The sequence below is a fragment of the Asterias amurensis genome, chromosome 8 (assembly GCF_032118995.1).
Source record: "Asterias amurensis chromosome 8, ASM3211899v1".
NCBI classification, from domain to species: Eukaryota; Metazoa; Echinodermata; class Asteroidea; order Forcipulatida; family Asteriidae; genus Asterias; species Asterias amurensis.
This window is the reverse complement of record NC_092655.1, coordinates 24218747-24234099: the sequence shown is the minus strand read 5'-3', so window position 1 is coordinate 24234099 and position 15353 is coordinate 24218747. Positions and strand designations below refer to the sequence as shown.

Sequence of the window (15353 nt, the reverse complement as noted above, 5' to 3'; positions counted from 1 at the left end):
CCATTCCCGTTCTCTTATGTAACTCCAAACCTCATTGCTTGGACTTGGTTAAGATTGAATCCATTCCCGTTCTCTTATGTCACTCCAAACCTCATTGCTTGGACTTGGTTAAGATTGAATCCATTCCCGTTCTCTTATGTCACTCCAAACCTCTTTGCTTGGACTTGGTTAAGATTGAAATGCTTTACTCTGTGATTAAGTAAGTGTTATAAAATGGGCCTACCATTGCAAATACTTCACTTGGGCAATTGAATATAGGAGGAGTTTGGAGTGTATGTGTGAATGTGAGGACTAGTAACAACTACAGCAAACCTTAATAAGAAACCTTGTAAACTTAACTAAAACACACCAAACGGATTCAGTCTTTGTGATGTATGTACTTAGCAATTATGATCCATTAATCAGTACTATGAGACACATTGATAGCATACAATCTTGTCTTTTAATGTTAGCATCAAATAATACGCAGTAATCTGGTGACATTTAAACTGAACTCAAGAAGAAGGAAAAAAACATTTAAATTTACACCAACAATGTTAAGATGCACCTTGACATAGTTTATAGGTGTTCCTCAATGTGATGGCATTTGTGTAACTTTTGGTAAAAATGCTTAATAAATAAGGTTTAAAACTTGATTAGATTGAAATCATTACCTGCTACAAAAATACAGGTTGTTTTTATAAATTTTAAAGAAATATAGAGTGGTTATTAAATGAGCCAAAATTCTATAGATGGTAAATGAATATGAATGTAAATTTTATGAAATTAATGTTGGTTTCTGGAGAGTGAATAACACCAAACAGAACCAGTGGAATACATTACCATTCTTTATAATAAAAGTTGCAATGAGGTGTAAATACTAATTAAGAACTATTTAAGTTTATGGGAATTTAATATATTAAATAAGAAGATTTTTGAAATGTACATTAATGCAAATAATCCAAGTAAATAGTCACATTGTACATTTCACTGAATTATTTTTTTCTGTATTTATCCATTTTGATAAGTGACAACTACTTAATAATGTAATGAATGTTTGATATGCCCGTCAAGTTCTAGTTTCATAGCGACTTAAACATGGACATAGCTTCATATTCAGAAGGAAATAATATTGACTTCTAGTATTTCAGTTTGACTGTTTACATGTTCAATTTAAGATCATAGGTCAGAATCCATGTACCGTTGTCCACTGTTAGCATCTTTATAATACTCCTTGATGAATCCATGTTGTGATATCTAGGAACAATGAAGACATATTTCAGCTTATATACATCATAAGGTAAGACGTTAATAAATTGGACAGCACAGTTCATAAAACTGTTCTTCCGCAGATGTGAAATTCCACAAAGCAGTGTGAAATCATACGTAAATACAACCATCAAGCAAAAGTGTTTAGTAGTAAATCTTAATACACTAGCCAAGGTTAGTATGCAATCCTTTTTGATTTATTATTACTTCTTAAATAATTAGTGACTCAAATTGCTTACACATGGTGGTTACAACTTAATTTCAAACTACTTGGAAGTTGCTGTGTACCAATGGGTTTGCTTGTTTTCTTTCTTTGTTTTATCCAGCAAATAATATAAATCCTATATGTATATCTTTTTGATTTTTAATTTGTACGAGGGTCAACGGATTATTTTGTATAAATTGTGCAATTTATAATGAAAACAACGTAATATAATGAACCTTCTAAGTTTCTCACAGAGTCTTTATGTTTCATATTTTGCATGTTATAACACTTGGAACATTACTTACCCCTGGCGGCCTAACACTTTCGTATTGTACTACAGCGACGTCCTGGATATCAGGGTCCATTTCTGAGGCGGAAAAGTTTCATAGCTTCATTACTCAAATCTTACCTGCAAGAAGCCACGAATTTCACAGACTCACATTCCATGGCAGCATATATTTTTCTGCGGTGGGTTTTCAAATTTGCCCTAAAATGCAACAAGCCCTTGTGATATTTTCAAATTTGCCTAAAATGCAACAAGGCTATATATAGCCTTGTGTACTTTCATATTTGCCTAAAATGCAACAAGCCGAGTGTTTTTTTTCTCCAAATGTTGCACTAAAATGCAACAAGGCTATAGCCTTGTGTACTTTTCAAATTTGCCTAAAATGCAACAAGGCTATAGCCTTGTGATATTTTCGAATTTGTACTAAAATGCAACAAGGCAATAGGCCTTATGTACTTTTCAAATTTGCCTAAAATGTAACAAGGCTATAGCCTTGTGATATTTTCAAATTTGCCTAAAATGCAACAAGGCTATATATATAGCCTTGTGTACTTTCCAAATGTTGTCCTAAAATGCAACAAGGCCTTGTGATATTTTCAAATTTGCACTAAAATGCAACAAGGCTACAGTCTTGTGTACTTTTCAAATTTGCACTAAAATGCAACAAGGCTATAGCCTTGTGTACTTTCATATTTGCACTAAAATGCACAAGGCTTGTGATATTTTCAAATTTGCCTAAAATGCAACAAGGCTACAGTCTTGTGTACTTTTCAAATTTGCACTAAAATGCAACAAGGCTTGTGATATTTTCAAATTTGCCTAAAATGCAACAAGGCTATAGTCTTGTGTACTTTTCAAATTTGCACTAAAATGCAACAAGGCATTGTGATATTTTCAAATTTGCCTAAAATGCAACAAGGCTATAGTCTTGTGTACTTTTCAAATTTGCCTAAAATGCAACAAGCCGAGTGTTTTTTTTTCTCCAAATGTTGCACTAAAATGCAACAAGGCTATAGCCTTGTGTACCTTGCAACAAACGCAACAAGTCTAAAGCCATGGTTACTTTTCAAATGTTGCCCTAAAATGCAGCAACCTTGTGAAATTATCAAAGTTTGCCCTTAAATGCAACAAGGCTATAGCCTTTTTTCCTAAAATGCAACAAGGCCATGTGTACCTTGCAAATTTTGCCCTTAAATGCAACAAGGCTATATTTTTCAAATGTTGCCCTAAAATGCAACAAGGCCTTGTATACTTATTCGTCAGCTCAGAACTATAAGGTCAGTTTGTATGGATTTCAAAATATTGACTCTCATATTTTTGACCTTCTGGGAAATGAAGGCTATTGATTAAGGGTGGTTTCCAAATACGTGGCAAAAGAATCATTCAATTTCAAAAGAAAACAAATTTACTTTGGGATTTAGATAAATTTTGTGTAACATTTTAAAGGATTTTATGATTACTTTAAGAATGGAATGTAGTTAATGACATTATAGTGCTGAGTCGACCAATTATCACTTGCGCTTTCATGCATACCACCTGTAACTTTGGAGCTTCCACAGCATTTTATGTTCAAACCAGACTTCATGGAGTTTAATTAGATTCCTTAAACTTTCTTTTCCACAGCAATAACTGACATTTACATAAATAATTAGTCTGAATACTTGTAAACGTTACTTGCATTATCGGAGAAAGAAAATAAATACTTATTTCAAAGTCTTTGGAGCCTATATAAGGTAATAATGTTTAACAGTGATCCGTTTAGAGCCGACTGTTTCTCAGGTATGAAATAACACTAATGTTGATGACCTTAAACAGATTTGAAAATGAAATGAAATGCATTAATTGAAAAATGTATCTGTCTGAACTAACTTCCATCGCACAAATTTTCTTTTCCTCGTTTTTGTGTCATACAGAACTGAAAAGAGTATTACCTACATTGTAGTTTAGTTTTAAAGGCAGTGGACACTATTGGTAATTGTCAAAGACTAGCCTTCACAGTTGGTGTATCTCAACATATGCATAAAATAACGAACCTGTGAAAATTTGAGCTCAACCGGTCATCGAAGTTGTGAGATAATAATGAAAGAAAAATAACCCTTCTCACATGAAGCTGTGTGCGTTTAGATGGTTGATTTCGAGACCTCAAGTTCTAAACTTGAGGTCTCGAAATAAAATTCGTGGAAAATTACTTCTTTGTTGAAAACTACGGCTCTTCAGAGGGAGCCGTTTCTCACAATGTTTTATACTATCAACCTCTCCCCATTACTTGTAATCAAGAAAGGTTTTATGCTAATAATTATTTTCAGAAATTACCAATAGTGTCCACTGCCTTTAAGTCTTATCTTGAACAAAATTCTGGTTGCAAATATATTACGTTTGTGAAAAACCTGTCATTTAGTGACAATCTACTAACAATGGCCCAAATTTCATGAAGCTGATTATGCAATAGAAACAGCTCAGCACAGAACAATTTTGCTTATCACAATATGGTTAATGTCTTAACTACCATTCCTCATGTACAGTCTTTGCCTGGTTTCCTGCTACCATAATTGGTTGCCTATGCAGCATGAAATTGAGCCCTGTTTATAAAACTGGTTCTAATTAAACAACTACTGGTTCTAATTAAACAACTACTACTAAATAATTGGATCTGAAACCCAAACCACAAAACATTTTGTAACACAAGGAACCGATAAAAAGACCAAGGTTCAGTTTAGAAAACTGTCTCAAGGTCCAGCCTTGAGTTTACAACATTTTACATACAAAGTGAAATTTAACTAAATGGCTGTATTGTCATCAACAAAATAAAAAGGATATATATATATACATTGTACTATCAGTACATCTTCCAAGTATTCACAACTTGATCTATTTTTATACAAACACAGTCTTTGCAAATACAATATACACATTTTTGGGTCCACACTAAAATTGAATTCAATTTTCTACAGTGGCTTAATGATGAAGTCGTGTTGTATAAATCTTGTACATTGTTGTTGTGTAGGATCAGCATCTACCTCTGTGGATTATCACCCAAAGAATCTGAGTCCGAGTTCTGAAGAAGAAAACAGGAAAAAATAAGACAATTATGGCATTTTCTCCTCTCTACTTGGTTGTTATTTTTGATATGCAACAAGCAAAATCATGCAACAACATTATTTAAGATGAGTTACTACATGATTTTGGGTTGAACAAAGAAAATTTACTAGAGTGGGACTTAAACTAACGCCCTCCAGATTAACATGCCAGCGCTCTACAAGCTGAGCTATCTAGCCCTTTGTTGCAGTCGTGCAACTCTTCCGCGGATCCGTAGATTTCCGCGTTTCATGAAATGGAAATCCGCCGCTACAAATGAAATCACAGAGACACAAGTTTTCCTCGTACAGCATACCTTCTACTCTATTTTATGCACAGTCTGGCTCCGTAGTGTTTTATGTGCAGTTTATATATAGGGTGAGCGGGAACCAGACACTGTAAGTGCCCAATACGCGGCCAGGACACAATTGTTATCGTGTACACTATTTTCTGCATAGTCTGGCTCCGTAGTGTTTTTGTTGCTTTATGTATCAGGGGATGCTAGGGGAACCTAACAAAAAGGGCCCAATACAAACTAGTTTCAGTATTTTCTGCATTTTATGGCAAGTTGCATGCCTGATGTTGGTGTTCTCCCTATTTTATCAATATCTTTGGTCCATGGTGCCAGGTATGTCAATCATGTCAATACTTGTATCTCGGCCAATACCATGTCTTCCCAGGATTTATGAAGAACTTATAAACATGTTGTTTATGGTTTAATTGGTAAGCTATGTTTTTCATTGACAATACTTTCAATTTTAACTGAAAGAAAAAGTAGTCTGTCAGAAGGGTGTCAAAATAGTAGGCATCTGTCCGTCAACCCCGACAATGGACTGTGTGTGGGGTGGGGGGGGGGTGTCATCTCTGTTGCAGCGGCGGCTGTGGCTGAGCAGTCTAATTCTTGCATGACAGACTCTGCCACAGTTAATGCAAGCAAAGGGAGAGGAGGGGGTTGACACGGGTAGGGGCTGCTACACTACACGCAATTTCCTTCACTGTCAACAAACACTCAGTATTAAGACACTTCTCTAAAACTATGATACTTACATCTGATTCTCCTTCCGAGTCATGTCCTCCAAACCCAGAAGGAGCAACTCCTTCTGCTGTTCCTCTCCAAGTGATGTCTTGTTCCTCTACTATACCACTCTCTCCTGCCACTACTCCATCTGCATCTAAATCACTAATAGCTCCACTGTCAATACTAAGACTGTGAAGGGATGGGATTCCATCATCAATAGTATCTCCGTCTGCATTAGGTGGAGAAAACAAACCAAGAGCTTCTTCCTCCAACATGTCTTCAAAGCACGACTCTATAAATTCCTCCTCCAGAATTTCTTCCATTATCTAAACACAAATGTTTGAAACAACAACTTTTTAATGACAACATCAGCATTACTAAAGTAATAAATTATTGCATCAATTCAGTGTGGTGTCCCACAGAAGATACCTATTGCAGGGATTAAGATACACAAGTTCCCAGGTGGTGTTTGGGGGGGGGGGGGGCAGGTCACAGTGAGGCACAGATGGGAGGAGGAATGAAGTGATTGGTGTGGTTGATCTCTTTTTAGAACCTTCAGGTCAAGCTCCAAGGGTCAAGTGTCAACATCAAGGGGTTAGTTTAGTTTGGCCATTGGCTTTCACACACAATGTGCAGTGCTTATTACATCTTTCTTTACTTTGTTTTTAAGACATAATACTTTCCTCTAAAAAAGTCCCCCAAAATAACAACTTTGAGAGAAAAGTTTCTCCCACCTGGCTGTACTATAGAGTTAACTTCTTTGAAGTATTGGTACGGTTGTAAAAAGATTGTAGCTTCAAGGTTTTTTCAATTCAATTCAATTGTTTATTGTCACACATATAAATACATATACAGTGAAATTCACTTCGGCTTGCGAGCCTAAAAATATTAACAATTACAAAAATTACAAAAAATACAGAAAACCCTAAAACCACATAGGCATACAATAACGAACAAATAAACAGTATGCGCACAATAATCAGAGAGACAATAACAGTAACAAAATTGCAATCCCCCCATAAGGTTTTAAGGTTATATAGCCTCCCTTTTGGTATAATCACCAGACATAATTTACTTAGTATGATATGTGTCATGTATCTTGAAGAGACATGATGTCAAGCTGTAAGACATAACACTTAACCTTTGACCTTGAACCTACCTGTTGATTGACCTCATCCTCTTCTTTAGGATCACCCATCCACATATACTCTTCAAATGGGTTAATATCATCTTCATTTCTTGTTGCCGGGATGAGGATGTCTTTTTGTGTTGAGTTGCTATCAGGATTTCCTTCCTCCATCTTTTGTAATTACATCAAGACACAACATTAAGAATCTGAAAAAAGAAGGGAAGACAGAATATATGTCATGAATAATACAGACACATTAATTGCCACTATGTCAAACCTTCTTTGGAATTAAAACCTCCAAATATAGCACACAATTCAAATTGGTGTGGGCAAAATTGATTTTAAATGATTTTGAATTTACAATTATATTTAAAGATTGTGCTATTAAGCTCTCTCTGCACTTGCACAGAAAAGTACGACTCCAGTGTGTTAACTTTCCACACAATGAAATCATCAAGATTATTGTAAATTTGATTACTATTAATTCATCAAAAACTAGACAGCGAAGCTGCCATGGCGAGCTGCCGATCGCCAGATAGAACCAATGACTGACAGAAAAACCAATCATTTGATCAACTGATGGTCACAGGGGTGGAGACATTGACAAGTATGAAGTTAAGACCATTCAATATTTGATTGAAGTTTTAAATCTGTACATCATTGCAATAAAGAGTGATGACCATTTAAAGGGACACGTTGCCTTTTCCAGAAGAATAGTTTCAATTCAGTGCATCAGTGCAATAAGAAGTTATGACCATTTAAGGTTTTCATTGTTTCAGCTCATTCAACTGGAACCATTGATGCGGTCTTTGCATTTTATCCTTTCATATGTATCTATACGACAGAACCAATGTACTAAGTTTCAAGTCAGTACATCGTTGCAATAAGAAGTTATGACCATTTAACTTTTCATTGTTTCAGCTCATTCAACTGGAACCATTGATGCACTCTTTGAATTTTATCTTTTCATATGTATCTATACGACAGAAGCAATGTATTAAGTTTCAAGTCAGTACATCGTTGCAATCAGGAGTTATGACCATTTAAGGTTTTCATTGTTTAAGCTCATTCAACTGGAACCATTGATGCACTCCTTGAATTTTATCTTTTCATATGTATCTATACGACAGAAGCAATGTTTGACACAAGTTTCAAGTCTGTACATCGTTGCAATCAGGAGTTATGATCATTTTATGTTTTTCATTGTTTCAGCTCATTCAACTGGAACCAGTGACAGAGAGATTGATTTTTGTTTAAACAAATTATTTTAAAACTTTAAGCTTTAAGTTTGAGTTTTTTTTTTTAAAATCCAGTTGTCAATGTTTGACTTTGAGCCTTAAAAAAAAACTTTAACATTTTTGGTATTCCAAAAACTTTAACATTTTTGGTATTCCAAAAACTTTAACATTCTTTTTATTCCAAAAACTTTTAAACATTTTCTTATTCCAAAAACTTCGACATTATTGGAAAACATAGCTAAAAACTACAAAAAATGACTGACAAGTATATATAACAATCTCACTTGGGCTTGTACATACCAAAAACAACTCAACTCAAACACTGAAACTTAAACCAAAAACTTTAACATTTCCACTGAGTGCGGACGGCCGGACGGACAGACGGACGGACAAAATCGGTATTACATAGGCTTGCATACTGCTAAAGCAGCTCGCCAATAAAACCACATTTAATAAATCCATGAGAAAAGGCAATGACTAAATTTTGTTTGCTCTAGACCTCTTGATCAGCGAGTGAGATGTACATGTATGCAACTTGTATACCAAACATGTACCAATAGCTTTGTAAATGGGTCTGTCCACACTAATGGGACCATTTGATGTGACTTTTTTTTATAAATGGGTGACAAAAATAAACAAGAAGAGTTTTGTCAAGCTTGTTTCCCATGCACATTCCAAATCACTTCAAGGTTTTTGTTTGCAAAGAGCAAGACACATTTATCTGTATTTTAGCAATAACTGGGGATCATCTTCAAAATGATTATGTTTGTAACAGGGGAATGTTGGACAGACATTTCGTACATGAATGGTGAGAAAGGCATAATAATATAAACAGATTGCCAAAAATGTTGTCCCCTACAATGCTGTCCCTGCAAAGAATGTTTCCAGGCAAAACCAAGACATCTGCGTGAGTACTCAAGAAACTACAGAGAATTATCTTGAAGATATTAGGTTTGTAACATGGACAGACATTTGTCACAATATGTCTGTCCATGTTAAAAACAAACATTCATACAAGCTGAAAAACCTCAAGGTACTCTTGGTTTTTACAGATAACCATAAAAATAGGGGCAATGGGTCTAACTTAATTAACCTTTGAGTAAATCAATTAATTAATTATTTGTGTCGTCCATTTCTAGTCAATTCCAATACAAAATGTCTGTCCTCGTTACAAACAATCTGTCTTAAAGAAAACTGCGTAACTTCTTAAATAATAAGACATTTGTTATACTGTTTGGTAAGCACACTCACTATCAGCAGAGAATTGTACAAAACAAAATACAGGGGAAAATGTTGTATTTTGTGTACCCTTCCAGTCACAGTCCAAAAAGTTATCTTTTGGAACCAAAAAGACCCATTAGTGTGGACAGACCCAAATAGCAATACCTCACATCTCTGTGATATTTTTTCACAGGACTCGGGAAAGTGGTGAGTATACAGTGCTAACACACATCGGTGTATGAGTAAAAACCAAAATGAATAATTTGAATCTTAAATTCTTAATAACATAAATTTCAACTAATAATAATATTTAAAAAAAATTATGTGAAGCTGCTAAAAAATAATAAAAATAAAAACGTTGAAAGACTAGTACAAAAAGGAAAAGCTCAAGAAATAAAACAGAGTCAGAAATGCCACAACAAGCTCACACCATGGATGGAGCAATTTCAATTCAATTCACTTTTTTTCCCAAAACCAAACAAAAAAACAAAACAATGCGGTAATGTTCAAATTTTCTGAAGCAGCACTTTACAGGAAGAAGAAGAACTTAGAAGAAGAATAAGAAGTGAGTTATTGTATAGTATAGTACAATATTTACAAGCAAAGGCAAAATATGAATTACGGAAAACCAAAACCAAAATCAAAACAGAGCACAAGGTGGTGGAGTTGGAGGGGGCCCATAAAAAGCAAAACTTGTCGAGTATAGCCCCATAAATCGGTCCAATCCACTCCATATCCTTGGCCCCAGCACCACTGATATCAAAACCTTTCGGAATCCTTGAAAAACCATCTGCAACGTTCTGCATCACGAAACTTACCGATCTAATGCTTCAGAAGTTGCAGATAGCACTACACTTGGAATCATTCAAATAGGTATCACAGATTTTGAGTAAATATCAAGTGAATTTTGCGTGTGAATTTTCTCAACTAACGTTCTTTTACCGCCAATGCCGATATGCCGATTTTCCCCCGACCGTGCGCAGATTTTTTTCCCAGGACAAACGTGTGGAACCATCTGCACACGTTCGTCCTGGGAAGAAAAGATACCCAATCCGCGCTTCGTGTACAAACATACGGACACGCGTCTGGGAACTATTCTTCGTAGTTCCCAGACGCGTGTCCATATGTTTGTACACAAAGCACGGATTGGGGAACCATTCTTTGTAGTTCCCAGACGCGTGTCCATATGTTTGTACACGAAGCGTGGATTGGGTATCTTTTCTTTCTAGGACAGATAATTCCACACATTTGTCCTGGGAAAAAAATCTGCGCACGGTCGGGGGACAATCGGCATCGGGGCATTAGTGGTAAAAGAGCGTTAGTTGAGAAAATTCACACACAAAATTCACTTGAATTTCACTCAAAATCTGTGATACCTATTTGTACGGTTCCAACCCCAAGTGTAGTGCTATCTGCAACTTCTGAAGCATTAGATCGGTAAGTTTCATGATGCAGAACGTTGCAGATGGTTTTTCAAGGATTCCGAAAGGTTTTGATATCAGTGGGGCCAAGGATACGGAGTGGATTGGACCGATTTATGGGGCTAGTCGAGTATGGACCCCCCCCCCCCCCCAATACACTCAGAAAGAAAGTCACACTCATATATTATATTTATAACTTAAGAATGTCAAATGAGTTGACGAACACAAAAACAGTAAACAGTCGGATAGAGAATTAGTTTTGGTGGTGAAATGTATCAATTTGTCGCTTTTAACTGTGAAAGGTTTGTAAAAAATAACAGATTGAATAACGTAATATTTCACTGATTACGTTTTAAGTTATTTCAAATCAATACAAATATGAAGAAATGATACAAAAACTTACCACAAAGAATCAGGAATCAGTGTACGATTGCTCATCTGTACGAAAATAAACAATCCAGTACAATGTCTGATACCTAAGATCCTGTCCCACAAAACCATGTGATAATGATGAAGACATTCTTGGCACCAGACTAATAAGAATAAACCCAGAAACAATGGGCTAAAGTTGTAGAAGGGGCGGAACTAGGGAGTTTTAGCTTGCAAACTTGCATTTAGATTTCGCATATTAAACGTGGAAGAAACTATTTTCCCTTCTTCTTTGAGGGATACACTTCCAGAGTGCATGAAGTCATATCAGCTATCGACAACCCCCCCGCCCCGCCCATGCCTGTCCCCCTTGCCTGCCTGCCTAACAGCGCGCGCAACATAACAAACCTACAACCCATCCTTTTAAAGTAACACGTCATAGTTTAACTTCCAGCTGTCATGTACGTCAGTTCAGACAGGTTTAGAGTATAGAAGAAGAGATTATTTCTTTCCATTGTGCAATCATCATGATCTGGAGTTTCTGCAGTAAACATAAACTGTCGGCAGTGTCACACGTCCTTCTTTAGTCTTCGGAGGGAGCTGTCACCCGCCGTCAGATAGAAGACGGTCTACTCTAACATTAACAATCAATCAACTTATAAAGAAATTCAGGAAGTAAAAGATATTTTCACTGAACATTTTAGCAATGCCAAAGCGTCTGTCACCCAATACACTTCATGGTATCTGTCTTGGTTTTATTGCTAAGAATATTGACCACTGGACTGGTCATTATGAGGAATACCATTTGGGTCAAGCCAATTATCTGCATGTCCTTGGACCCTTCAATGAGCTGAGTGAGTGCAACATCATAAAAATAATATTTTTGTAAATAATTTTATAAAGTTAATTTCATCAGTATATTTCAAACCTTTTTGAAAACAATCTGTGATATTGAATTGCATGTGTGTTTGTAAAGTCATGCAAGTAGGCCTTTATTTCTCGATAATATGCCTTGCCTTTTCTGCATTCTGGAGACCCCTTCCATCCACCACCAGTCCACCACACCACTACATTAAAAGTTTTATTCAATAATTCATGTGATTGTGAATTAACAATTTTAATTTTCTGTTTTTCACTATTTCATTTATTTCATTTCATTTGATTCCGTTTCCTTTTAGATTCCCAGCTTGCTCAAGATGTTATGAATGTTCTTATTAAGGAACAGCGACTCAGTAGGTCGTGTCTTCATTTATTGCTGTTTGGTCGTGCGCTTCAACATCTAGATCTGAGTAGTTGCAATCGTATTGTAAACGATGAAGTTGCAGGAATTATTGCATCATCTTGTAAGGTAAATTAAAGGTTTGCCTTTAACAGTTTAACTTTTTCTGTGACTGGCCAGCAGGACCAGTTAGACAGTTTGAGTTAAGTTTATGTTTACGTTGGTTTACTCAGCATGATCCACAAGTTTGGAAGAGTCAGGACTTAATGTAAAGAGCATTGATACGGTTATTGTTGAATGCGCTATATAAGAATTTGTTATTATTATTAAGTTTGGACGTAACCCTAAGGGTGGTTAATTGGTAGCTTTGTTATATCACTGGTCCATCAGCTTTTTCATTGGTCCAAGGTTGTCCGTCAACATTGTCATTTTAGCATGGGACTTGTAATTTGAACTGATATGAAGCAGTTTTATACACAGGATGGGACTTCAGCAATAAAATAGCCAGCAGGAAGAGTCAGGACTTAAAAGCAATAAACTAGCTCGATGATAGACTAGTTAAACAGAATGTTGACTGGTCATTTAGTGTAATAACTGGCACTTGGCCAGCGGGACAACACAGTCACTGAAAAGGGGTCAATATTTCTATCAAGTGGGAATTAATGTTTTTACATTCAACTAGTTGACAGATAAACTGAATTCAATGATACAGTGCATAATGTGTAGTTTATTCTGTATTTTAATTGTATTTTTGTATTGTTTTACAGGTCCTTCATAAACTGGATTTGACCAACTGCAAGAGAGTTACATCTGCAGGTTTTTATGCAATAGCTACCAGTCTTCCATATCTATCTACCCTATATGTGACCAAGACAAACTTGCGGAGTTCTGCTGCACATATTATATTCAAGAATTGTACCGAACTGCAAGATGTGTCCATGAAACACTGTCAAATAAGTGATCAAGATCTCATGGTGCTATGTCAAGAAGTAGCTTCCAGTAAGCGTGGAACTAAATTAAAACGCTTAGATGTTTCTTACACCCTTGTCACAGAGATGGGAGTGCGTGCTATTCTCAAAAACATACCTCAACTCCAAGTGGTAGAGTACCCAAGTCTCATTAATTGTTTATTTGATGAGGATATAGAGAATATAGAATCCCTCATCAATTCTCCAGAATGCTACAAATACAAACTACGATCATTACAATGTCAGGATTTTATATCAGTATCCAATGAAATGTTACGAGCGATCCCTACAATATGTCCTCAAGTGACCCAACTTGACCTCAGATTTGCTGGTGGCTTTGATAACTCAGGTTTATGCCACCTTGCTAAAATGCACAATTTGAAAGATTTACAGTTGTGTTGTGAGGAAAGTGAAGATATTACATTTGAAGATGGTGTGATGCCAGTCCTTATCGAGATTGGTCCTGATTTGAAAGTCCTATCTCTTCAAGATATCAGTGGTTTAGACCCAGTTGTTATTTGCCAGCTTTGTCCAAACTTACAGAAGTTATTCCTTCTGATGATGAAGAATGGTAAAGTGTTTAATACATTGGGTGACATTAATAATAATCATCCAGCAATGACAGAACTAGTCGAGTTAGATTTCTGGTGTCGGAATGGAGATAACTCACTGTCTGAAGAAGCCCTCTGCTTTATTTTATCAAGAAGTATTAATGTGGAGTCTATAGGACTAATACGAGTTGACAGTTTTACTACCAATGTTTTACAAACTATTCTTAGACACAATAAGTTTACATGTCTGAAACGTCTGTCATTACATGAATGTCACTGCATGACGGAAGATGGTCTGTCAGATCTGCTTCTAAGCAGTTATAACCAACTACAGTTTGTAAAACTCATTAATTGTTTACAAATTACTCGAAGAAATTATGAGGGATGGGAAAGAGTTGCTAAAAGGGATCATTTGAATATTAAAATAGATTGGAAGTAGGAAGATGGATTGACAAAACAATTTCATGGTGGAGGAGACTGGTCCAACGAATTGCAAATATTCATTTCTGCAAGCCTTGAAGGGGCACAGCTTATTTTCTCTGGTATAAAGGGCTTTTCTATAGGATTGGGTGATGTAAGATTGTATTGGAACCTTGTAATTGCTGTGGTTGCTGTGGGTTATTTCAAAGCCTGTTTGTACACCATTTTAATTTTTAATTTAATCTTTAGTTTTAATCAGAAAGTTTTAGACTCATCTTTTTTGTTTTGAAACCAAATTGTAATACCAATGCGAAGTGGTGAAGTTCATTATTTATTTAGAAATTGAGTAAAAACCTGAAGTTTTCAATATTGATCAACCTGCAAAGATTTCATCAAATCAGGTGATCCCATTTTTAAAGTAGGTGATCCCATTTTCAACTGGTCTGACCCATTCTCAAAGCAGGTGATCCCATTTTCAAAGCAGATGATGATTCAATTTAAGTGAAATAATGAATATTAAAAATGTCACTTTTTCTGTCAACATCCAAGTGTTCTAATTGAAAAAAAGTAATATTGGTTTTGCAGGTCTTCAGGTGCAATCTTCCAAACTTCAACAATATTTTGTGACAAATTATTCTTAACAGGTTTGCTTACCAAAAACAACAATTATTTGTAAACTGTGTAATTTATTTTCAGTTTTTATCCAGTAATTGGAAATTTATATTTTGATATATCATTAAGTCAGTACTACATTTAGGTGTGTTTTTAGAGCCTAAAAATGATAAATAGTTGCCAAACATCTTGCAAACACCCAACAGGTGAAATTTTTGTGGATCTATGCTTTATATATAAAAAATAAAATTGGCCTGAAATCAAAAAGAAAATGCAAAATATTTTAATTTTTGATTCCATTATTTTGTGTGGATAGTGTTTTGAATAATATAACAAAACTTTAGAGCTTGCAAAATTTATTCCAGGAAATACA

At 35.6% G+C, this 15353-nt stretch overlaps 2 protein-coding genes across 2 annotated transcripts; one reads left to right on the top strand and one right to left on the bottom strand.

Moving 5' to 3' along the window:
• Positions 1-3300: 3300 nt before the first annotated feature.
• LOC139940484 (polyadenylate-binding protein-interacting protein 2-like) lies at positions 3301-11294 on the bottom strand. The gene is made up of 4 exons (XM_071936765.1): positions 11245-11294; positions 6992-7167; positions 5862-6158; positions 3301-4794 (listed from the first exon to the last, which is right to left on the bottom strand). The coding sequence occupies exons 2-4, from the start codon at positions 7130-7132 to the stop codon at positions 4753-4755; spliced, it is 480 nt and encodes a 159-aa protein (XP_071792866.1). The 5' UTR covers positions 7133-7167; positions 11245-11294; the 3' UTR covers positions 3301-4752.
• A 356-nt stretch (positions 11295-11650) lies between these two features.
• On the top strand, positions 11651-15240 carry LOC139940571 (uncharacterized). The gene is made up of 3 exons (XM_071936891.1): positions 11651-12064; positions 12389-12558; positions 13197-15240. Exons 1-3 carry the CDS (start codon positions 11917-11919, stop codon positions 14385-14387), a joined length of 1509 nt encoding a protein of 502 aa, XP_071792992.1. The 5' UTR covers positions 11651-11916; the 3' UTR covers positions 14388-15240.
• The last annotated feature ends 113 nt before the right edge of the window (positions 15241-15353 follow it).